General features: G+C 48.0%; 1 protein-coding gene across 6 annotated transcripts in view; it reads right to left on the bottom strand.

Moving 5' to 3' along the window:
- Positions 1 to 24,826, bottom strand: part of KSR2 (kinase suppressor of ras 2) — a 437,805-nt gene that overhangs the window by 60,582 nt on the left and 352,397 nt on the right. For 4 of the 6 annotated variants that reach the window (XM_086348000.1, XM_086347998.1, XM_086348001.1 and 1 more), the window contains exons 10-14: positions 16,377 to 16,545; positions 6,487 to 6,528; positions 5,747 to 5,819; positions 2,804 to 2,852; positions 595 to 962 (exon numbers count right to left, since the gene is read on the bottom strand). In XM_086348000.1, coding sequence (XP_086204126.1) covers positions 595 to 962; positions 2,804 to 2,852; positions 5,747 to 5,819; positions 6,487 to 6,528; positions 16,377 to 16,545 — 701 coding nt within the window. Of the gene's footprint in view, positions 1 to 594; positions 963 to 2,803; positions 2,853 to 5,746; positions 5,820 to 6,486; positions 6,529 to 16,376; positions 16,546 to 18,658; positions 19,545 to 24,826 lie in introns of those variants that run through there. The other 2 variants (XM_086348003.1, XM_086348002.1) reach the window with 1 other exon arrangement.

Genomic DNA, 24,826 nt, shown 5'->3' with positions numbered 1-24,826 from the left:
TCAGACTAAGTCATCAGAATGTTGATCCGGGTTCAACAAACTAGGGTCTGTAGGTCAAACCCAGCCCATTGCCTGGTGGTGTTAATAAAGCTTTATTGGCACACAGCCACAGACATCCACTTATCGTTTATCTGAGGTTGCTTTCACACTACAGTAGCAGAGATGAGCTGTTGCTGCAGAAACCTTATGGCCTGCAAGGCCAAAAACACTATTGGGTCCTTTACAGGAAAAGTTTGCTGACACCTGAGTTAGTCTAATCCATTCAATTACATTTGGAGAAAGTGAGTCTCAAAGATGCTTTTTCACAAATGTGGAGCACAAGGGGGTTCAATACCAGCTTTTCTGACTTCCCACGGGGAGCTCTCTCCAGAGCACTTCTCAGCCAGAGTTACAGCACGAATAGCATTTTCTGGAATCTCAAAGCTTCAAACCACAGATGTTGTGATTGGTAAAGCCAGACTCTCTATTCACCAGAATGTTGAATCTACCAGAACCCCCGCTGCTCAACACTGCCGGAAGCAGAGCTTTGGGAATGAATATTCCCAAATATTCCTGGTGGGAGTATTCCTGGTGGGGAACCCGGGCAGGACTGACCTGGTGATGATGGCCAGGTGGGGCGGGCTCATGCAGGCGCCCATGAACAGCACCACGTTCTCGTGCCGCGTCTGCCTGTAGGCCATCACCTCCCGCTTGAAGGCCTTGAGCTGGTCCTCGTTGTCCCTCTCAATGTCAATTAGCCGGATGGCCACCTCGCCATGCCAGCGGCCGTGGTACACCTGCCCAAAGCGGCCCTTCCCGATGAGCTCGCCGATTTCCAGCTGCTCGAAGGGGATGTCCCACTCCTGGAGGAAGATGCTGGTCTGGCTGGCCTTGCGTGGGAAGCTCCGGGCCGAGAGGAGGGACAGGTTCATCTCCTCAAAGTCGTCCTCCGACTCCTCGGCCTCGTCGTGGCCCTCCTCATTCTACGGCCAGAGCGGGAGAGGGGTCAGTTCCCATCAGCATCCCGCCTGCCCGCCAGGTCCCCACTGTGTATTGTTGGCTGGTGTACACGTGTCTCTCTCTAATTGCCCAGGTACGTTCTGTCTATCATTGTGCTGAAGTGAAGGGGCTGAAAGGGAGATCATCAAACTGAAGCTCAGAGATAGGAAATGCTGGGGGGCAGGGACCACCTATCCTGGTTTCCCAGGACTTTGCCCGTTTGGGGACAGATAGTCTCACACTTGGGAAACCGGCAGACAGGGATGGTTGGTCCCTGCGGGAAGTGCCTAGCTCTGGTCAGGCCGCCAGGCAGAGCAAGGGTTAAGAATCAGGTCTCTCGACTCCTAATATTCGATGCCCTCCTACTAGACCATGATGTTCTGACTTGTCTGGTTATTTATGTGGGAGTAAGAAAGACAACAGGCTGAAATACAGACACCCTATACACCTTCATATAACATGTGACAGTCCTCAACAGGGAGGGCCTTCGCTCCCTCGGAGGAATTTGAATTCATGAGGCAGAAACCAGGAGATGTCAGAGCTACTCGGCATAGGCCGGAGGCCCGGGGTTCTTGTGCAGCTGGGAGGGCAGGAGATACAAGAGTGAGAGGTTGAAAGAATGGGCTTAACAGTCAGACCGGATGAGCTGGAATCCGGCTGCTGTGTGACCTTGGGCAAGGTGCTTCACTTCTCTGGGCCTTCCTTGACTCATCATAAAGTGGGGCTAATGACATCTGCCCCTGGGGGTGGTGCGAGGTTTTCCGTGAGGCAAAGATCTGTTGAGTTCTTTGCACAGACCTGACTGCCTGTATGAAACAGCTTCCAGGATGGCTGAAAAAAAATACAGACTCCTGGGCCCCAGCCAGATTTTCTGAATCAGAAAATCAGCAGGCCAGATCCAGGACTCTGCATTTTCACTGCATATCCACATGACTCAGGCACACTTAGACGTGACCACTGCAACAGTGAGAAACTCCAGGCCTAAGGATCCGCCTTCCCCGCGTGGTGTCTGGGGGCACCTAAGGCTAGGGGGCCTGGTCCCTTGCCTTCTTCAGCTGGAATAGGCAAGCAGCAGTGGCCTGAGCCCAGTGTGGGTGGTACTGGAGGGGGAGGTGGTGGTGATTTTCAGGGGCTTGGAGCCTGACAAGACGGCCAGAGGAGGCCCCTTGGCCGGGTGCAGTCTCTCTAAACCCCAAACCTGAGCAAGCTACTCCCAAAGGCATGTTCAGGAGAAATGACATGGGAAATATGGCTTCTTTGAGGGTCACTTTCCAGCTACTGCGATCATTCTAGAAAAGGACATGATTTGCTCTGGGTACCCTGACTCTGTTCCCTTCAGTTCAGGACAGACCAGCAGAGCCGAGGAGTCAGGGCTCTAGTTCTCACCCCAAAGACTTCGTTTATTCCTCTAGGAGTTCTGGCAGCTGGGAAGAGGCCCCAGAACATTCTTAACACCCTACTAAGCCAGAGACCCTGAGGCCCTCGTCCCCTCCTCTCACATATTCTTCAGAAAGTATTGGGGCACATCCCCCTTGGTACTCACTGGCCCTGAGCTGAATTTCCAACTAAGAATGCAGATCACTTGCCAACTTCTGCACAACTAGCTTTTCCGTGATGCACACCATGTTAATGGCCCATTAGGCTTGGCGCCAAGAGGGGCCCCTCGCTCATTAGTCGTCCTGGAGTTAGAACATCCATCAAGCAGGGCACTGTACCCCAGTCCACCCCAAGCCCTCTGCGTCATCAAAGACATCAATCGCCTTTGCCAAGTAGGCAGCCCCCGGAAAAAGCTGCTTCATTTGCTTCATCGCTCTCTGGTTCTCACCTCCGAGGTTGGCTCCACTTCAATTTGAAGTAATGGATTTCCTTCCAAGCTTTAAAGAAAGAAAAATAAACGTGACCCTTGGGTGAAATGATGGGTGCATGCATTGACTTGATCCATGTATGAAACATCTTAAAATGTGAAGTTCTCCATTAAGCCTTTTTCTCCAATTTCCCTTCACTGCTTGTGTCTAAAATAATCCATAACCTTGCCACCAAGGAGAGGTGCGCAAGGACACTGTTTTAAATGGACTTTCTGGTCTGCTCAGGGCTCATTTTTCTTTGTTGGTTTCCCCTAATCTAGCAATTTCTGTATAAATTGGCCTTATAAATTCCTTATAAAATGCCATGGATGGCAGGCAGGATCCGCAGAGCTCTAGGTGTTCCTTAGGAAAGGATTAATCAGATCTCTACAGTTCTGAATCTTTTGGAAGGATTCTTTGGCTGTTTTTGCTCATTCATTCATTCACCCATTTGATTAGAATTAAGAGTCAGGAACAGTGCCAGACCCTTAGAGGGATACAGCATTGAGACTGACATGGCTTCCTGACCTTAAGGAATATTTATATTACTAGTGCAGAAAGGCTATGAGTAACAAGGGTCAAAAGTTAGGTATGAACTGAATAAATGGATGGTGATGGAAATGCCCAAGAGAGACGATTACTGGATGAATTTGAAAGTTCGCAGTGTTTTGAATTGGACCTTGCCAATCACGTTCAGTGGAGATATGTGGGTGAGAATGAGGAGGAGACAGATTGTATTGGACTGGAAGACACAGGTGTTTGTGCGAGTGTGTGCATGCGTGTGTGTATCCCATGCATTCTTGAGCTCCTGAGCTGCAGTTGTGTTCTGAGTACGGGAACAAGCAGGGTATGGGAGCTGGGGGCACACACACCGTGAGTGCTAAGTGTCCACTGAGGACTGTGTGGGTATCATGGGATGTGCTCTGTGCAGGGGTTTGTTCTGTGTGCATGTGAGTTGGGTGCACATGCAGGGGATGTGTGGGCGTGTTGGAGCACAGGATACGTGAGGGAAATGCAACGCACAGTGTGTGTTAAAGAATTTGGTGGGGGGAGTGGGTTTTTAAGGTAGAGGATATTTCCGGAGTGAACTGGAACTGGTGGGAGAAAAGGATCACAATGGCCACCATGGCCCCTTCCTATTTCTCCAGTGGAAGCTTAGCAGATTCTCCCAACCCATCTCCTTATTTGAGGGGGGCTCCCCTATTCTGACCTTCAGACCGCACCAGGAAGCTACCAACCCTGCAGACAGGGTCAATCCACTTGCTGGAGAGACTCCTGGTGAGAGGGAGTCTGAAAGATTGTAAGAGCTCAAAGAAGAAGAAAGAAGTAGCATTTGCCGTCCTATTAACCAATAATTTATAGTACAGCTTCGAAAGGCAGAAACCACACGCTGGAAATCTGATGCCCCGGGGGAGATGGAACAATGCAGCTGGAGTCCCTCCTCACGCCCAACAGAACGGGCTGCCCTCCTCGGCTTGCATCAGGCGTGATTACAGCAGCCAGGGCTATTAAATGATTTCCCTGCTGCAAAGAGTCAGTTCCCATCACTCCACGCACATTTAAGCAGATCGTGGGCACTTATTGACTTCGTTTTTCACTGGCACTCCCTGACTCTCAGTTAATAACCTGGAGTTCATCTTGCACAAATTGTGGAATTGGTTTATGTGCTGCAGAGAAACGATCTGGAGCTAGATGTCAGCACAATATCCCCCCAGCAAATGTACCATTTGGGTCTTTAACAAAGTGGGTAACATGGGTCAGAAAGGATGGAGCAGCTGCGGGAGCCGGGAGAAAAATCAGGTAGGCAAAAATGTGAGTTTGAAAAGATGTCAAACCAAAGTTGGGTCTTTAGCATGCCCTGGACTTGGGTCACAACCAAAGAAGTTATGGAAAGTGATTTCACTTTGGCTGCATGGGCAATAGAGTGCCTAGAAAGAGGGCTTGTATCCTAAGGATGCTAAAGACATCACACACAAAGATGTTCACTGCAGAACTGTTTATAACAGTGAAATATGGGAAGATGTAAGATCCAGCAGTGGAGAAACGGTTAAGGAAATCATTCCACATCAATATGGTATTTTAAAATCAATGTGTATGAAGAGTCTGGAATAGTATGAAAAATATGATGTTATAGCATTAAGGGATAAACAGAGCAGGATGGAAATTGCACAGTTTAGATCACAAGTATGTAAAATATGAATAGAGCATACTTCTAAGAGTGGTGCAATTATAAATTATTCTTTTTCTTTTTTTATAGAATAGTTTAAATTTCACAAAATAAGCTTGTTTTATTTTTGTAATGTTAGAAACCAGGGATTGGCAAATTTGCTGGGCCAGATAGTAAATATTTTAGAGTCTGCTGGCCACACAGCGGTCTCTATTGGAACGACTATCTCTGTTGTTGTAGTCCGAATGCTGCCATAGATAGCATGTTGTGAATAAATGGGCATGGCTGTGTTCCAATAAAACTTTATTTACAAAAACATGGGTCTGTCCGATTGGCTGTAAGTTACTGATCTCTAGTATAAACCTAAATTTTCCTCTTTAAACAGGGGATAATGATATAGAATAACTGCCCTTCCATTAAGGTTTAGCTATTGCCTGGGGGAAGTTGTCTTTCTGATCACAGGAGGGTCTGGGGATCTGAAGGAAATGGTCTGGCCCCTGGAAGTCACACTTGATTGGCAAGACCAGAGACACAAGGCAGAAGTGGCTCAGGGGGACTAGCACTGTCCATCTCGGCCTGGGCTGTCATATTCTCTCCTCTCTTTGCCCAAGTTATTCCCTTGTCTCTATGGCCCCCTCAGGCTTTCCCCTCAACCCTGCCTCCCACCCCATCAATTCCAGGAAGAGGAAGAAAGAAGACAGGGATCCTGAGCAAACTGAAAGGCCAGGGCAGGGGGAGAGGTCTCTGTCCCACTTACATTGGATTTGAGGTCACTGGGTGCAGGATGACCTGGGGTGCCCGCGTCGGCGTCTCCGGCACCGGCACCACATCTGAGAGCCAAAGATTGGACAGTCAGAAACCAGACAAGGGGTCCACGAGCTCCCTCAAAAGCCTGATTCCTGGGAGATGCCGGCGGCTGGAAACTTCTCAACAGATCAGGAGTCCCTGGCTGCCCAATTCCCTCTCTTCTTTCCCTGGCCACTTGAATTTACCTGCTGAGATGCATGAGTAGTCAAGATGACATCCTGAACAAAACTCCCCATCGGCACCTATGGGGCTGCCGGAGCCCCCAAGCCTCTGGCCTGAAGCACTCACTGAAGCATCATCTCTGGGTCCTCCTCACTCCTGAGTCCCCTTTGGGATGATGAGGCCTCTTGGTTTCATGTCTCCCATGCCCGATTCCAGCCCCTTTGGCCATCTCTCCCCCACCATGGGGTTCTGGACCTCTCCCCACCCTTGCCCATCCTTGCACTGCAGACCACCCACTCAGGCCTTTCCATTTGTGCTTTGGGACCTCATCGGTGCCACTGAGTCCTTGGACTCCCCATCCTTTTTACCCTCCGCCTCCACAGCCAGTTGCTAGCCTGTTGTCTGGGTGGTTCCACCTGATCCTCTTTGGGCTCATCTACCCTGGCAACACTTGCCGCTGTTCCCTCACAGCAGCTGCCATGCCTCAGTGGGCTCGCTTGGAAGAAACTGAGCTCACAGGAAACTCACCTGGGAAGATGAACTGCTGCCTGTATTTGTAGTAGTGGGACGCTTGCAAAAGAAAGAAAATACCACAGTGAGTGCCGCCCCAGAGTTGGCCCTTCAGGTAACAAATAGGGCTCCTGTAGCCACCCTGTGGTCCTCTGCCCACCCCTGACAGTTTCCAGACTTCTGCAGACACCCCGAATTCTAAGGGACTGAGAACATGTATAAAGAATCCAGAAACATTCAAGCCAACCCTCCCATTGAAACTCCCTAAAGACAGAGGACCCCACCTTGGAGAGCCATCCTGAGCACCATCTCATCTTTGTTAAATGCATAAAGACACACACGTAGAGAGAAAAAGCCTCTAAACCCACAATCTAACACATTAATTTTCTCCCTTCTGGCAGAGTGATTATAGTGGCTTAAGAAAATCCTTTATGATCACAATAACGTATCACCTCACAGTTAGGATGCCTATTATCAAAAAAGACAAGAAAATGACAAATATTGGTAAAGATGTAAAGGAAAGGAAACCCTTGTGCACCCTTAGTGGGAATGTAAATTGGTGCACCCACTGTGGAAAACAGTGGGCGGCTCCTAAAAAAGTAAAAATTAGAACTACCAGATGATCCAGTAATCGCACTTCTGGGTATGTATCTGAAGGAAAAGAAATCAGCATCCAAAGTTATGGAAATAACCTAAGTGCCCATCGATAGACAAATGGATAAAGAAAACGTGTGTGTATACACACACACACACACACATACATACATACACAATTGAATACTATTCAGCCGTGATAAATGCTGTTTGTGACAAAAGGGATGGGCCTCGAGGGTACCATGCTAAGTAAAATAAATCCGATGGGGAAGATAAACAGTACAATCTCACTTATATACAGAATCTAAAAAAAAAAATCAAACTCACAGAAACAGAGATCAGATTTGGGACTGCCAGATGGGGATGGGGCCAGGAGCACTGGATGAAGGTGGTCTATGTGTTTCCTCTATGTGTTTCCCATGTTTTTCTAAGTTTCTGCACTGAGCATTGTATTGGTTTTCTTTGGGGCTGCCAGAGTTTGTTGCTGCTGTAACAAATTATCATAAATTAGATGGCTTAACACAAATTTATCCTCATAGAGTTCTGAAGGTCAGAAGCCTGAAAACAGTCATAGGCGGCTTGTTCCTTCTGGAGGCTCCAAAGGAGAATTTTATCCTTGCCTTTTCCAGCTGGAGAATCTACCTCCATTTCTTGGCTCACGCCCTCATCACCACAGTCGCTGCTTCCATCCTGACGTCAACTTCTACTGTCTTTGATCGCCTTGTCTCCCTCTTATAAAAGATCCTCATGACTGTGTTTAGAATCCACCCAGACAATCCAGGGTAATCTTTCCACTTCAAGATTCTTAATTCAGTAACAGCTGCAAAGTTCCTTTAGCTGTGTAAAGTAACGTATTCACAGGACCCAGGATCAGACCATTATTCTGCCTAGCAAAGGCACAAATTAATTTCTGTATCTAAAGAAAGATAATATAAAAGAAAATTCCTCAGATTCACTGCTGATTTTCCTAGAATTCATTTTACTTTCCGTCTGTGTACTGGAGGCCAGTTGTTCTGGACATCCCCAAGGTTTCCAGTGTTATCACTGCTCCAGTGGGGTGGAGAACCTGGATCGGGGGCCAAGAGGGCAGGGCAGGGGACAAGGGGACAGGGGCAGGGGACAAGTCACACAGAGTTTTATATCCTCAAGTAAAGGCAGTGAGCAGGGATGGGCTCAGATATGAGTCTGAGCTGGTGGATACACTTCCAGAAACAGTTTTATCCATTCAGGGACAAGCTGGCTCACCAAGAAATCAGTACAGTGGCTCCAAACCTGGAGTCCAGAAGCCGATCCTGTAGGGTTGAATCCGTGTTCCTCCTTTGATTGCCTGTGAAAGTTTGGGCATCTCTCTCCAAGTCTCAGTTTCCAGATATGTGTAATGGGGACCAATAATAATCTATCCTACATAGGGCTCATCATTACATGAGATGAGAGCTCAGGGATGATGCAGAATCAGGGTTAACGGCAATGCATAAGCTGGTATCTTTCTATTTTTTTTTTTTTCACACATCTACTTCTGCTTTATTGAATATGCCAAAACCTTTGACTGTGTGGATCACAACAGACTGTGGAAAATTCTTCAAAAGATGGGAATACCAGACCACCTGACCTGCCTCCTGAGAAATCTGTATGCAGGTCAAGGAGCAACAGAACTGGACATGGAACAACACACTGTTTCCAAATTGGGAAAGGAGTATGTCAAGGCTGTATGTTGTCACCCTGCTTATTTTTTTTTTTTTTATAATTTTTAATTTCAGATATACACATGCTCCCCATCCTGAACCCTCCTCCCTCCCAACCTCCCCATACCATCCCCCTGGGCCCTCCCAGCGCACCAGCCCCAAGCATCCAGCATCGTGCACTGAACCTGGACTGGCATCTCATTTCATACATGACATTTCACATGTTTCAATGCCATTCTCCCAAATCTTCCCACCCTCTCCCACAGAGTCCATAAGACTGTTCTATACATCAGTGTCTCTTTTGCTGTCTCGTATACAGGGTTATCGTTACCATCTTTCTAAATTCCATATATATGCGTTAGTATACTGTATTTATGTTTTTCCTTCTGGCTTACTTCACTCTGTATAATAGGCTCCAGTTTCGTCCACCTCATTAGAACTGATTCAAATGTATTCTTTTTAATGGCTGAGTAATATTCCATTGTGTATATGTACCACAGCTTTCTTATCCATTCATCTGCTGATGGACATCTAGGTTGCTTCCATGTCCTGGCTATTATAAACAGTGCTGCGATGAACATTGGGGTACACATGTCTCTTTCCCTTCTGGTTTCCTCAGTGTGTATGCCCAGCAGTGGGATTGCTGGATCATAAGGCAGTTCTATTTCCAGTTTTTTAAGGAATCTCCACACTGTTCTCCATAGTGGCTGTACTAGTTTGCATTCCCACCAACAGTGTAAGAGGGTTCCCTTTTCTCCACACCCTCTCCAGCATTTATTATTTGTAGACTTTTGGATCGCAGCCATTCTGACTGGTGTGAAATGGTACCTCATAGTGGTTTTGATTTGCATTTCTCTGATAAAGAGTGATGTTGAGCATCTTTTCAAATGTTTGTTAGCCATCTGTATGTCTTCTTTGGAGAAATGTCTATTTAGATCTTTGGCCCATTTTTTGATTGGGTCATTTATTTTTCTGGAGTTGAGCTGGAGGAGTTGCTTGTATATTTTTGAGATTAGTTGTTTGTCGGTTGCTTCATTTGCTATTATTTTCTCCCATTCTGAAGGCTGTCTTTTCACCTTGCTAATAGTTTCCTTTGATGTGCAGAAGCTTTTAAGTTTAATTAGGTCCCATTTGTTTATTTTTGCTTTTATTTCCAATATTCTGGGAGGTGGGTCATAGAGGATCCTGCTGTGATGTATGTCAGAGAGTGTTTTGCCTATGTTCTCCTCTAGGAGTTTTATAGTTTCTGGTCTTAAAGACAATCTCTTTAACAAGTGGTGCTGGGAAATCTGGTCAACCACTTGTAAAAGAATGAAACTAGAACACTTTCTAACACCATATACAAAAATAAACTCAAAATGGATTAAAGATCTCAACATAAGCTGGTATCTTTCTAAGTTCTCTTAACTAACAGACAGAATGCTTTATAATTCATAGACAGAGTTTCAAACAACTCAGTCATGAGCTGGCCCTGAGGGTGGAACTGGTTTATAAAGCTTACCCCCATCCCAGAATGGACAGCAACTTCTGGTATTCAGGATCCAAGCACCTGGCTTGGAGCCTTGCACCCAGTCAGTGAACTGCTCATGTTTGTTGAATTACTCAAGTCTCTTTTAGCACAGCAATCCCCCAAATATCTTAGCTAGCTGGAACCCAAATGGATGCATTTTTTGATTCTGGAAAACAAAGTACCCAGTTTGGGCAGCAACTCATTCAAGGTTACAGAACACAGCTTTAAAAGAAATCTGACCTCCATGATATCAGGGACCCTTTTCCCATTAGATAACTTAGGTGTTTGTTTTTTTTTTTTTTTTTTTTGCATTTGGACATTTTATTAGTCAACAAGGACTAAAATTTAAAAAGAAAAACTACCTGGGATTCTCAAGAGACTTAGCTTATCTCTTCCCTCCCGAACTGGAACTGGGGATCCAGTGTCTGCAGAAAAGCTTAGCTGGCAGTTAAACATTCTTTTAAAGAGGCGGGGCTGGTGATGCAGAATGGGTGTCACTCTGAGAAGGGACAGGGGTCCAGCAATGGGACGCCCGGCAAATGCCTCCACACACAGCCTCGGACTCCTGCCAGGACCCTTCCGTGGCCTGAGGACAACTCGTTCCTGATGACTGACAGGGAGAGAGTCTTGGGCAGAGGAGGAGGGGAAGGGTGCTGTGAGCCCCGCCTGATCTTGCTGATGACAGACACCAGAGAGAAGCAGGTCAGAGAGGCAGCTGATGACTCTGAGTGGCTCCTGGCTGTCTGGTACCAAAGAGAGTTCGGGAACTGAGAGGTTGCAGGTGACCAGAGGTCAGAGAGACAAACAGGCCACTTTCAAGGCTCTTCCACTCTCAAGGCCACATTCCCTCCTTATGGACTCCTCAGAGAGCAGCCTCAGTGGCCATCTGAAAGAAAGGATCTAGAAGGAAGGTGGAAAGATCAAATCATCCCCTGCCTAAACCATGCAATTCCCTGCAAGGCCCCACCAGGCCTCAGCCCTGCAGCTCTGAGCCTTGCCTGGTGCCTTGGTTATGGGCACTCTGAGCCATCAGTCACATGTTTCCAGCTCTTTCTGGTAACAGGGCCTTTACATGTGCTCCCCTCTGTCTGCCTGAACAACCTCCCTCCTGCCTTAAGCTGCCTCTGACATTTCAGCCTCTTGACTTTGCTCATAGCACTGTTCTCTCCTCACAGCACTCACCACAATTTATAATCCTATTTTCGTGTGTCTGTTTGCTAGACTAACACCTGTCTCTTCCACTAAGCTATAAACTCAATGAGGGCAGAGACTGTGACAGGCAGAACAAGGCCCTTCTCCCCCAACTCCATTCCCAAGACGGCCACATCCTAGTCTTAGGAACCCAGGAATATGTTACCTCACATGACCAAGGGGACTCTGCATATGTTAAGTTGAGGATCCTGAGATGAGAGGATTATTCTGGATTCTCTGGGTGAACCTTGAGTATAATCACAAGGGTCCTTATGAGAGGGAGGCAGGAGGATCCAAGTCAGAGGATCAGAAGAGGAGATGTGACAACGGAAGCGGAGGTTGGACAGATGCAGGGCCATGAGCAAAGGCACGCAGGCGGCCCTTCAGAAGCTAGGAAAAGGCAAGGGAATGGATTCTTTCCCAGAACCTCCTAAAGGAACCAGCTCTGCAGACACCTTGATATTGAGCCCAGGGAAACTGATTTGGGACTTCTGACTCCTTAACTGTAGAGTTGTAAACTTCTGCTGCTTGGAGCCACTAAGCTCATGGCAATTTGTTACAGCGGCAACAGTGAACTCATACAGGGCACATCTGATGTGTACCTTGCTCCTTACCCAGTGCCTCAAACAGCACCTGGTATATAGCGGATGCTCAATAAACATCCGTTAAAGAAATGAATGGGTGGAATGCCAGGCCAGAGACAGTTTAAAGAAAAAGACCCTGCAGTTCTGGGAGGTAAACGAGCCTCAAGTCACGTGTTCAGTCATTCATTCACTCAACAAACATTTAATTAGTGCCTTCAGCAGTCGGCACTGGGCTGGGCTTTGGGTGTAGAGTGGCAGGTGACGCAGATGAGTTTCCTAGTGTCATGGAGCTGACTTTCTGGTGGAGGAGACAGTAAACACGGCACCAGGTTACTCCAAAGGAGGAAGGCGTTTGAACACTTTAGTCTGAGGAACCCATACAACAGTCCCTTACAAAGTCCCTTCATGTACCTTCCCACAGCAACTATCATACAAACGGGCAGGTCAGACCCATTTTACAGATGAGAAACTGAGGCCTAAACAGAGTCAGTGCCATAGTCAAGGCCACAGAGGTGGGAGAGGGCAAATCTGGGATCCAAACAAAGCCCTCCACCCTTCACTGTGCCACGTTCAACATGGTACCAGGATTCTGAAGGGAGTGGCAAAGAGCAAGGGGGTCCACCCAACCAGCAGAGCACAATCCCAGATCTGTGAAGGGTGTCCTTCACGGGCCCTGAGGTTAACAGTTAAGCCAAATGCCTGTTAACCACACGGCCTCTTTTTGAAAAGAATGTTCTAGAGTAACCAGTGCCAGGGGCATTGTTATACCTAGGTGTTAGCTTGAATTATCTTCAGAAAACTCAACATCTGGCAGGAAACCAGAGCCAAAGCTCCTTTCCCATCAACAGAGACTCAGTCTGGAGTATGTAACAGGTGACCGGGGCCTTGTATGAACAGAATAGATGCCTGTCACCCTGGAGGAATTTCGCCAAAACTGCCTAAGGCAGGCAGCAGGGGTGGGGGAAGGTCTGGCTGTCCTTCTAGAGGGTGAAAGTGAAAGTGAAGTCAAGTCCGACTCTTTGCAACCCCGTGAAGTGTAGCCCACCAGGCTCCTCTGTCCATGGGATTCTCCAGGCAAGAATACTGGAGTGGGTTGCCATTTCCTTCTCCAGGGGATCTTCCCAACCCAGGGACTGAACCCAGGTTTCCCGCATTGCAGGCAGACGCTTTTACCTCTGAGCCACCAGGCAAGCGTCCTATTTTGTTTTCTATGTCAACACTGCATTTTATTGTTTTTATTCAGTTATAAAACGGATGCATGTTTCTTGCTATTATATACACTACAGAAGTGCATAAAATAAAATTCCTCTTCTTAGAAAGAACACCTGCCATGAAGTCTCGCAGACAATTGTCTGCATATACAAACACATACACACACACACACAGGTATAAATATATACATATAAATACATTAAATCATTTTACAACAAATAGGATGCTATTATACCAGTGCTTTTGCAAATCACGTATTTTCCACTTAAAAAGATATTATGGATTTCTTCCCATGTCCAGGATATTTACAAAGAGCTACCCCATTCTTTTCAAGGGCGGCTGAGTATTTGGTTTTACAGATATAGTACAGTGTATTCAAACACTCCCCTCCTGATGGGCATTTGGGTTGAGTCCAGATTTTTCACTGCTGCCAAAAAAAATCGTTATAGATCCCTGTGCAAACGCTTCTGTGTATAAATTCTTAGAAGTGATACTGCTGGTCAAGGGAATGTACATTTGAAACACTGACAATGCCAAATTACCTCCCCTAAAAGTTTAATTTTAATTCCTACTCCCAATTTCAGGGTATCTGGGGACCTCATCTTTATTTCCACAATTCTGGTTAGGGCATAATACTTAGCAGTGGTAGCCACAGTAACTTGCTAATCCTGTGTTTAATCTAATAGTGATGAAAGCAGCTCACCTTCGGTTAGCTCTCGGATGAGACCGGTGCTCTGCTAAGTTTTGCACATGTATGGTAATGTTGAGCCCTTTGAGGGTTCTACAAAGTAGGTACTATTATTATCCCCATTGCACAGATGAGGAAACAGGGGCACAGAGAGGTCAGTAGTTTGCTCAACAGCACATAGATATTAAGTGATGGAGCTGGGATTTGAACCCAAGCAGCCTAGTTCCAGAGTTCACACTGTTTTAACTGCTGTTCTAAAGCGCCTTCATCCAGAGGACCCGTTAGTCCACTCCCCAAAGAGGGTCAGGGCACTATTGGGACCAGCCACGGAGTAGATGCAGACCCGCTGGCAGGCTGGCATAGTAATTTGGTCAAGACCCCTCCCCAGGGCTCTGACTGACAGGATGAAGGAAATAAGGATCACCCCTGGCGACTCAAGATGCCAGCAGAGTGTCCTAGAGATAAAAGAGTGCTGGTGTTTTGATGCACGGTTCCCCCTTAAGACATCCTTTGCCAGCTCTGTGTCTGTAAACAAGCAGCAATGGTTACAAGGCAAATAGCCCTGAAGTGAGTATCTTGGGTGAGGGGTGGAACAGCTCTAGAAAAGCATCCAGACTTCCCCGATGAGATTGAGGGGGGAGGGGTCTAAGGGGTAAAGGGGGTGTCAAAGGGCTTTTTTCCCATTCGCCTCCTTCCAAGGAAGTGGAAATGGCTGGGGGTGCTGGTGGGAACCCTCGGTCTACGGAAACACTGGGCACTGTTGCCTGGTTGACTCGGAGGCACTTACTGAGACGGTTCCAACTGATGATTCCCGTTATGGTCCTTGTTGGCTGCCAGGTGAGAGGCCCTCACACCACAGGTACGAGGCTGCCTCGGGATTGGACTTAACCAGAAAAATTCCTCATGATGCAAGTCTTTAAGACGCACTCTATCCCTTCGGATGCAGCCCAGATCAAAGCGGTGTGGGCAGGTGACATGAGCAGCTTATGCTCAATGGGTGGGTGTATCTGGGTGTTGCCTAAACGTGGGGCTGAGTCTTCATTTGTTTCCCAGATATCCTCTCGTGGCTGGGTAGGCTTGGAGATGTGACCTGTTACTGAGGACCTGGGGTTTTTTCTTTCCCCCTGTGAGGAAGCTCTCTGGCTCAAGAGGAAACCAACCCCTAGACCAGCACTGTCCAGTGGAACTTCCTGCAACGGTGGGAAGTGGTCTACACCTGTGCTGCCCAACATGGTGGCCACCAGCCACTAGTGGCTCCCAAGCACTTGGAATGTGGCAAGCGTGACCAAGGAATTAAAATTTTATTTGTATTTATTTTTAGTTCATTTAAATTTAAATAGGCACGTGTGACTAGTCTGTACCATATTGAACAACATAGAGCTAGACTTTGCTCCCAACTCGTCAAACCAGACCTCATCCCGCCAGCCTCCGTCTTGAAGTCAGCTATGGTGCCACAAATATGGCTGAGCTGGAAGTGTCCTTGAGGTCGGAGAACAGGAGGTGGGCTGGGCTGAGCCCTGGAAGGGGTGGGAAGACACTCAGGTCTGTCTCACCTGAGAGCTGAGAAAGATCCCTTTCGTAAGTCCAAGAAGCCAGAACACCACACGAGGGCTTCTCCATTGTCTCATAGCCCAGCACATGGTCTCAGGTCAGCGGCGGAGTGGCCTGGAGTTTGTGAGCTGGAAGACCCTTTGGGGTCCTCTTGTCCACCGGCATCCCTTCAGAGGTGTGAAAACTGAAGCCAGAGGTCACAGGGCAGGGGCATGAGAGAGCTGGCTATTGACTCCTGGACGCCAGCTCACTCTTTCGGAGTCCTGTCTTGATGTCTGCGCAGACTCAGGATGCAGCCCTGCTCAGGTGTGTGGGCCCTGAGATCCTTAGCACAGGATCCCGTTGCCAGTTTCAACTGATTTAGCTCTTCTTTTTTTTGGCAGCACTAGGTCTGAGCTCTTCTTAGATCTTCACTCTTCATTGGGGCATGCGGGCTCATTAGCTTTCAGTGTGCAAACACTTATTTGCAGCATGTGGAATCCAGTTTCCTGACCAGCATTTGAACCCAGGCTCCCTGCATTGGGAGTATGGAGTCTTAGCCACCGGCCCACCAGGGATTTTGCACTTAAGGCAATGTCCAGCTCCAGAGCAGATGGCTCCCCCTGTGACTCAGACTTAGGTAGAGACCCTGGGCTGCTGCTTCCCAAAAAAAAAGAGTCTCTGAGAGTCTCCTTACCTTCTGAGCCTCGGTTTTCTCATCTGTAAAATGGAGCTGATCCTACTTACCTTGTGACTGCTCTAAAGATCACATAAGGGACTATGCAGCAGTTGCCCTGCATATGGTAAGGCTTAATCCATTCGCTGCCAACTCAACACCTTTCACGAGGACTGGCCTGGACACGGCCCTGGCACGAGCCCGACTGCTCACCCCATGACCTCCCACGCGCAGGAGGTACCTGGCAGGCTGAGATTCTTCTGTTGCCTTGTGCACTGTGGAGAAGGGTGTAGGGGAGAAGGCGGCGTGGCGCTGGGCGGGAGCGGGGGTGCTGGCGAGGAGGGCGTGGAGGATGTCGTGGACGAGGGGTTGCTGCTGGAGTCCGGCTGGTAAGGAACAGGGATGTGGTCCTGAAGAAAGAAAACAGGGCGGGGTGGGGGCAGGGGCAGGCGGAGACACTGCAGCAGTGAGGCTGAGCTGCCAGGGAAGACCACCACCTCTGCATCCTCAGTGCCTCCTCTGTTTTCCTCAATCACCAGACAACCCCCGGCAGAATCCCACCTGCCTCCCCCACCCCACCAGGTTGCATCCAGCTGTGGAAGGCAGTCGCTCGAGTCAAGTTCCTGCCCACTGCCTGGAGCCTGGGCTGGAAGGTTACCACGCAATGAAAGCCAGGCGGGCGATAGCCACACTCCTCAGGCCTCTTTGATTTTGGAAAGTCCCATGCCAAGGTGCCCAGAGAGCTCTTCCCGTCCTAACGCCTCTCCTCCCGAGTGTTTTATTAAAGAATCAACAGCCTGACAGCTCAGGAGAGAGTGTGAGAGCCAGCCTGCAGCATCTTTGCTCGCATCTCAGTTGGAATCAGCACAGCCTCCTCTGGCCAAGATGAAGACAGAATCTGTGTGCACATCCCCAGAATGGCGCTGGCCAGGGTGGGGCCAGTAGCCATGCAGTGGGCTGAATACTGTCTCCCCTCCAAGACACGTCTACTCAGAATCGTAGTAATTGACCTAATTGTGATGGGACCATCCTGGATTTGGGGTGGGGTTCATAAAATCCCATGTCAAGTGTCTTTATGAGAAACAGGAAAGGAAAGACACACAGAGGAAATGGTGCTGTGAAGATGGGTGGATGGGGACTGATGCTTCTAGAAGCCAAGAAGTGCCAAGGACTGCCGGAGCCACCAAAGGTCAGGAGAGGGGTATGGAATGGATCCTCCCTTGGAGTTTTCCTAAGGAGCCGACCCCGCTTGACACCTTGACCTCAGGCTCCTGGACCCCAGACTGTGAGAGAGCAAATGGCTTTTGTCTCAGCTACCCAGTTTGCAGTAATTTGTTTCTGCAGCTCCAGGAAAGTAATAAGAGCAGAATTCCAAGTGAAGAAAAGGGAAACACAGCCACCTGTTCCCCATGCATCCTGAACAAAATGCCTAACCTCACCATTCCTCAGTTTTGCCCTCTGTAAAATGGGAATAAATACTAGCAAACCTCAGCATCCCAGGAAAGAGGTTCCTGCCTCTCAAAGTTGGCAGAGCTAAGCATTCTCAGGGGTACCTTAATCTGTTCACTCACAGCACATGGATAATTTGGTCCCTGAATCACTCAGAGCTCCACCACTCAGCATGGCTCCAGGTACCCAAGGATGGTTTCGTGTGATCTGATTTTGTCAACAGGTGTGTTTACCTGCCAAACTCCAGAGTCTGTATAGCAAATACCAACGAGCATAGAAGGGTGGAGGGTGGGGAACAGACATTCCTCATCTGAAGGCCCAGTGGGTGCTCGACCGGGTTGTGCATGCCCGCTTCCCAGAGGTCATTCCACTCCCATGAGGTCATACTGCCTCCACATCAGTGACTTCCCCACTGCGAGCTTCAGTCTCTCCTCGTCCTTCACGTGGGCTGAGAACACCCACTGTGCGGCTCTGTTGTGAAGTTTAAGGTGATGTATGTACCTAAATCCCTAGCACTGGGATAAGGCATTTTGTTATCAATAAATGGAAGCAATTATATTTGTGACAGCCTTTATTTTTGCAATTAAGCTTTCAATTTGAGATAGCTGCAGTTTCATATGCTGTTTTAAGGGATCCCGGTCAAAGCTGTGCTTTTTCCAGTAGTTATATATGGATGTGAGAGTTGGACCATAGAGAAAGCTGAGTGATGAAAAATTGATGCTTTCCAACTGTGGTGCTGGAGAAGACCTGAGTCACTTGGACTGCAAGGAGATCAATCAGTCCTAAAGGAAATCAACCCTGACTATTCATTGGAAGGACTGATGCTGAAGCTCCAATACTTTGGCCACCTGATGGGAAGAGCTAACTCACTGGAAAAGATCCTGATGCTGGGAAAGATTGAGGGTAGGAGGAGAAGGGGGCAACAGAGGATGAGAAGGTTGGATGGCATCACTGACTCAATGGACGTGTGTTTGAGCAAATTCTGGGAGGTAGTGAAGGACAGGGAGGCCTGGTGTGCTGCAGTTCTCGCAGTCGCAAAGAGCCAGACGTGACTTAGAGACTGAACAACAACAATGCATTCTTATTTAGTTTTTTCCAATGATAACATCTTGCAAAACTAGGGTACAATAAAACGACAAGCCAGACACTGAATTGATACAGTCGAGATACAGAACATTTCCATTACCAGAAGGATCCCTCATGCTGTCCTGTTCTAACTACACCCATTTCCTTCTCTCTCCTCACAACCCCTCCCTCCCATCTTTTCTCCCTGGCACCACTAATCTAGTCTTCATTGCTATAATGTCATTTCAAGAATGTTCTATAAATTGAACCATACAGTACGTAATCTTTTTGGATTGGCTTTTTTTTCACTCAGAACGGTTCTCTGGAGATTCACTCAAGTTACTGCATGCAACAATGGATTGTTCCTTTTTATTGCTGAGTGATATTTCATGATATGGATGTACCCAGTTTATTTGATCAACCATCTACTGAAGGACAGGTAGGTTGTCACCCCCTGAGGCTCTTGTGGATCAAGCAACTACAAACATGCCCTGGACAAAGTCCTATTCCAGGCAAGGTCATGCTCTAGTTCATTCCAGCCACCTTCCACGCAAGACCACCTTGGAGGTAATTCTGATCTGATTTTAATAGTAAGGTATCAGGAGGCCAGCCTTCTTGCTCCATCCTAATTTACCTAATGGTAATTACATGTTCCTGGCAACAGACTTGTTAATGTAAGGAGAAATAAGGCAGTGACATGTGGGCTAAGGTTTATGTGGCTGGGCTGTGAAGCTACCACACAGTCAAAGAGGGTACAGGAGGTTTTCAGAGGAAGTCAGTGACCGTGTCAGTAGAGGGATAAGGGGAAATGAAAGTCAGGCATCTATCCATCCTAGCAAGACTCTCTTCTTTGAACTTCTACTCATAGATGGGCAAAGAAGTTTCCACAGATGCTCTGCAAAAAAAAACATTATCCTTATTTAAAAAGCATAAAGGTTTGTGCTAAAAACAGTGTCCCGCTAGGCATACAGATCATGCTCAAATGACAGAGCACGTTTAAATGAACATGTTGGTTCATGATGCACACATTCAGGCTGGACCTGGGCTCGCATCACTTCCTCTTCTCATTCCCACAACGACTGCCATAGTCACATCAAATGGCCCACAGTTCCCAACACAAACCAGGCTATTTCACATCTCCAAGGCTTGGGAGATGTTATTATTCCTGCTTGGAATGGGCTTCTCTGGTGGCTCAGATGGTAAAGAATCTGTCTGCGATGCAGGATACCTGGGTTTAATCCCTGAGTCTGGAAGATCTCTTGGAGAAGGGAATGGGTACCCACTCCAGTATTCTTGCCTGGAGAATTCCATGGACAGAAGAGCCTGGCAGGCTGCAGTCCATGAGTTCACAAAGAGACTGAGTGACTAACACTATCTTCCCAGCCTTGTCCAGTCGGCCTGGAAGATGCCTACTCTTTCTTCAAAATGCAGCTCAGATTGCCCCTCCTCCATGAAGCTCCCCTGACCTCCCACTCAACCAACCAGGTCAGCACATTCCTCCTCCTGGGAATGGCCCTGCCTGGCACTAGCTTGCTCTGGTACTGGTCTTGGCTTCTGCTGTTGCTTCAACACCATCACTTCTCAGCTTGCTTGTCTGTCTTTGTCCTCAAGGCTACTGCTACTGCTAAGTCACTTCAGTCGTGTTCGACTCTGTGTGAGCCCATAGATGGCAGCCCACCAGGCTCCACCATCCCTGGGATTCTCCAGACAAGAACACTAGAGTGGGTTGCCATTTCCTTCTCCAATGCATGAAAGTGAAAAGTGAAAGTGAAGTCGCTCAGTCGTGTCCGACTCCCAGCGACACCATGGACTGCAGCCTACCAGGCTCCTCCGCCCATGGGATTTTCCAGGCAAGAGTACTGGAGTGGGGTGCCACTGCCTTCTCCAGTCCTCAAGGCTAGAAGCTCCCTATTCTCATCGTGGTCCCTTGAAAAATGTGTGCTAGAGGAAGGAAAATAGAAAGAAATGAAGAGAGGGATGGATAAGGAGAGAGAGAGGGAAGAAAAGATTTATGTCCTCCTACTAGACTGTGCCTTATTTATCTTGGAATCTGCGAAACTTAGCACAGAAACAAAAACATAAGAGGTGGCTAATAAATGCTATATGTATCAGTGAATGGAAAGGAAGGAAGGAGGGAAGGTGAGACAAAGAGAGGGAGGCAAGAAGAAGTTGTCTTTATGGAGGAAACAGTTAAGGCAGGAATTCAGTCTCTTTCATATCTGAGGCTCAGGGCTGATGTGAATCAACAGAATCAGCAGAAGAGAAATGTGCATATAGTGCCCACATTCCCCAGCAGAACAGCTAAATGGGAGGGGAAACTCCTTCCTTGGGCCAGATCCAGATCTGTGTCCCAATAGGAGGTTGTCTTCCGTCAGAGGGAAACTCAGACTCTCTCAGATCATGCAGGGAAGGGCTAATGGCGTAATTCCTCTTTCTGAGTGCAGCTAAAATGTGGAAACATCCTTCAGAAACCATCCAGCACCCCATTTCATGTTGTAGATGGGGATGCTGAGACTCAGACATGGGGGCGATGTGCTGGAGTCATACAGAGAGTTAGTGGCCCAGGTCCCCATCTCCAGCCCAGAAGCAGAAACAGAAGGCTGAACCAAGTATTGAGAACTCACATCTGACTCTGAGAATCAAACAAAGCATGTTCGCTTCCCAGGTTCCCCTTCAACCAGCTGTGCACTGACTTTGACATGGCAGTAATAATAACTCTCTCCCATGGAATCTGTCTCCTAGGGAAACTGTCCCCACCCCCCAACCCAAAAGTAGTAGTAGTAGTGTTAGTCGCTCAGTCGTGTCTGACTCTTTGCGACCCCATGGACTGTATAGCCCGCCAGGCTACAGTTCACGTACATTCCTCTGTCCATGGAATTCTTCAGGCAAGAATACTGGAGTGGGTTGCCATATCCTTCTCCACTTCCAACCCAACAGAGTCTCCTAAACAGCCTTACTTGTCTTGTGACCTCCAAAGCCCACTCCCAACTCAGGACCAAAAGCCAGGGCATCACAGCAGCTGGTTAATGACCTATGATACCTGGAATAAACAGATGAGTGGGTCTAAGAGGAAGAATAGCAGAAAGCAGAGCAAAGGTGGAGAGGAGATGAGGTTGAAGGGGACAGAAGAGCCACAACAGGCCAGAAAACAAATCAGCTGAGGTAACAAGGAGCAGAAGTGCTTCTATGGCTGCAGAAGTGAAGATGGAAAGAAAAGATGAGAGCAGAGGATGAGGAAAACAGTCAACAGTAACAGACCAGAGGGGACCCACAAAGAGTAGCCAACCACTGTCATGATGGAGGACCAGAACAGTGAGCCATGGTCTTGCTGGGGGTCTGAGCTGCTGACCTGAGCACAGTTCTGTCCTCTACATCCAGTTTCATGAGCCCTAGCTCCTTAACCAGGATTCCTCTTTCTCTTATTGCCCCATGCCCAATCCTTCCAAGAGACAGTTCCTGGTGCTGAGCTAGCAGAGATGAGGCTCTGTTCCTTGCAACCAGCTGAAAAGGACAGCGAGTAGGCAGCCACTCCAGAAAGCTTCCCTGCAGTGGGCAGATATTCAGCTTCGGACACCCAGATAGGTGGGGCTTTTGATGCCTTGATGTGGAAGCATGCGCCTTACAGACTAGACCCCTCAGGAGCCGGCAGATGCTCCTGCTGCTGTCGCTTCTCCTCCATCTCCTCATTCTCCTCCATGTCCTCCGTCCTCCACATCCTTCTTCTTTCTTCCATTTCCTCCTCCTGCCTCTTCTTTCTTCTTCCTATTCTTGTTCCTCCCCCGTCCTCTTTCTCTTCTTCCCCCTCCTCCTCCACCCCTTTTCTTCCTCCTACTCCTCCTTCTGTTCCTCCTTCTCCTCCCCACTGTCTCTTCTTCATCCCTGAGCTCTTCCATGCCCTGAGGATCCAGTGTCAGGACTAAATCCCTTACATGTATCACTGCACCAAATCCTCTCCACAACCCCTGAAACATCTACTATTAGAATGCCTATTTTACACAGGGGGAAACAAAGGCAGAAGGATCTTGGTTCGGTCACAGAGTGTACGAAGAAACTGAGTTTCAAGCCCAGACCTTCTGATTCCAAAATGCACATTCAAACCATTAGGCTGGGTGAACAGGCTAGGTTTTTATGAAGCTAGATTGACAGAGCTAGACGAGAGAGGAGACAGAGCAACGAAAAGGAAATCCTCAGACCAAATTGGCTCAGATATCTATTGCACTAACCACATCATTGCCTGACAGAAAGAATCTGTGTGAAGCTAGTGAGAACAGAAGTAGGGGGAAAAAAATAACCCCGTTCTCTGATAGCTCCTGTCCACCTTCATGCCAAAGCCACTTTCTAAATAGAGGTTAATTTATTTCTCTTATCAAATTCTCCTGCTGGCAGACAAGCAGAACAATGTCAGAGTCACTGATCTATCTGACCCATGTTTCTGTCCCACCTGACACCAAGAGGCTCTCTGTGTCTATAAAGCCAGAGAGAAAGGTCTCAAGATGGCTCTGAGCCACTCACCCCTCAAGAGGTCGAAAAGGAAAGGATGGTTATAGTTACTGCCCAGGAGCCTCACCACCAGAACCCCATAAGCACCCCAACTCCAGAAGGGGGAGACCCTCCCCTAGAGACCTACGTATTTTACCAAAAAATAAAGGAAAAGTGGACCCAGCCTGACACTGTGATTAGAAGCCCAAGATTTAAGCCTATAAAAATAGCTAGAATTTCCTGGACACGTATCCACATGCCAGGAACCTCTCCCAAGTGCCTCGCCTTACACTGATTATTTCATTTCATCCTCACAGCCATTCTGAGGTTGGTACTCTTCTTGCTCAGCAGGAGACATTTAAAAAATGTGGCCACAAATTCCTTGGACTCTTCCCACTGACAAGTGGGGCCATGCCTCCTCCCCTCAAATCTGAGTAGGCTTGCGACTGCTTCTATCAGTACAGTGCAGCAGAACCCACACTGACAACCCGTGGCTAGTGACAAGCCAAGACAGTGCTTGGGGCTTTTATATCGCTAGGTTACAAAAGCCTCGCAGCTTCCAGCTTGTTGGATGAGAAAGTTGCTCTGCAAGCCCTGAGGTGCCGTGTAAGAAGAGCCTCACTACCCTGAAGCAGCCATATCGTGAGGAAGCCCAAGCCACAAGGCAAGACTGTGTGTACTTGCTCCCAAAGAGACCCTCTGTTGAGTTCAGCCTTTGACTCATCCCAGCTCAGACATGTGAGTGAAGGAGCCTCTAGATCAGGGGTTGGCAAGTTTTTTCTCTAAATGGCTCATTAGTACACATTTTAGGCTTTGTGAGCCAGTGATCTCTGTTGTAACTGCTTAATTCTGCTGTTGTAGTTTGAAAGCAGCCATAGAAAATATGAACGTGGCTTGTTCCACCACAATTTAATTCACAAAAAAAAAAAACAAGCTGTGAGCTAGATATGGCCTGTGAACCATAGTTTGCCAATCCCTATTCTAGATGATTCCAGCCCCCAGCTGCATCAGCTTTCCCAGTTGAGTCCCTGGGCATCATGAAGCAGAAACAAACCATCCCCACTGTACTGCTTTCCAGATACCTGACCCACAGCCTCCACAAGTGTAATTAAAAAGCTGTTGATGTCCACCACTAAGTTTGAGGTTGTTGGTTTGCACAGCTGTGGATAACTGGAACATGCCCATTTTACACATAGGAAAGCTGAGGCTCAGAGATATTAAGTAACTTGCCCAGAGACTCTAAGAGCAAGGAAGTGGAGGAAGCCAAGACTGGCTGCCAAGTCTGCCTGACTTCAGAGGCAAAGTGTATCATCAAGTCCTAAGACGATGCCACAGGAGCCAGATGGTGCATGACTGAGACCCAGCGCGGTAGGTGACAGCTAGAGACAGAAAGAACATATGGGCTTTGGTAGGGAGGTCAGAGAAAGAGGGAGGGACCAGTTGTGCATGGAGGCTTGCAGACTGCAGGAAGGGGGTTGACTGTTTCCTCCACTTGATAGAAATCCACAGGAGGGTTTTTCAGCAGAGGGTGGCATGATTCAAATTACATTCATTAAGAATCACTCTGGCTGCTGTGTGGAGAATGGATTAGGGAGGGGTCTAGGCCCTCCCCAGCCTTATGCACAGAAGGGAGAGTATGGTTGCCAGAGAGGTCAAGTGGCCAGAGATGCTCATCCGGGTGGGTGACTGTCCACACAC

This window comes from Bos grunniens, chromosome 17 (assembly GCF_055505025.1).
Source record: "Bos grunniens cultivar Pamir isolate PY7600 chromosome 17, Bosgru_T2T1.0, whole genome shotgun sequence".
Classification (NCBI taxonomy): Eukaryota; Metazoa; Chordata; class Mammalia; order Artiodactyla; family Bovidae; genus Bos; species Bos grunniens.
This window is presented reverse-complemented; position numbering and strand designations above follow the sequence as displayed.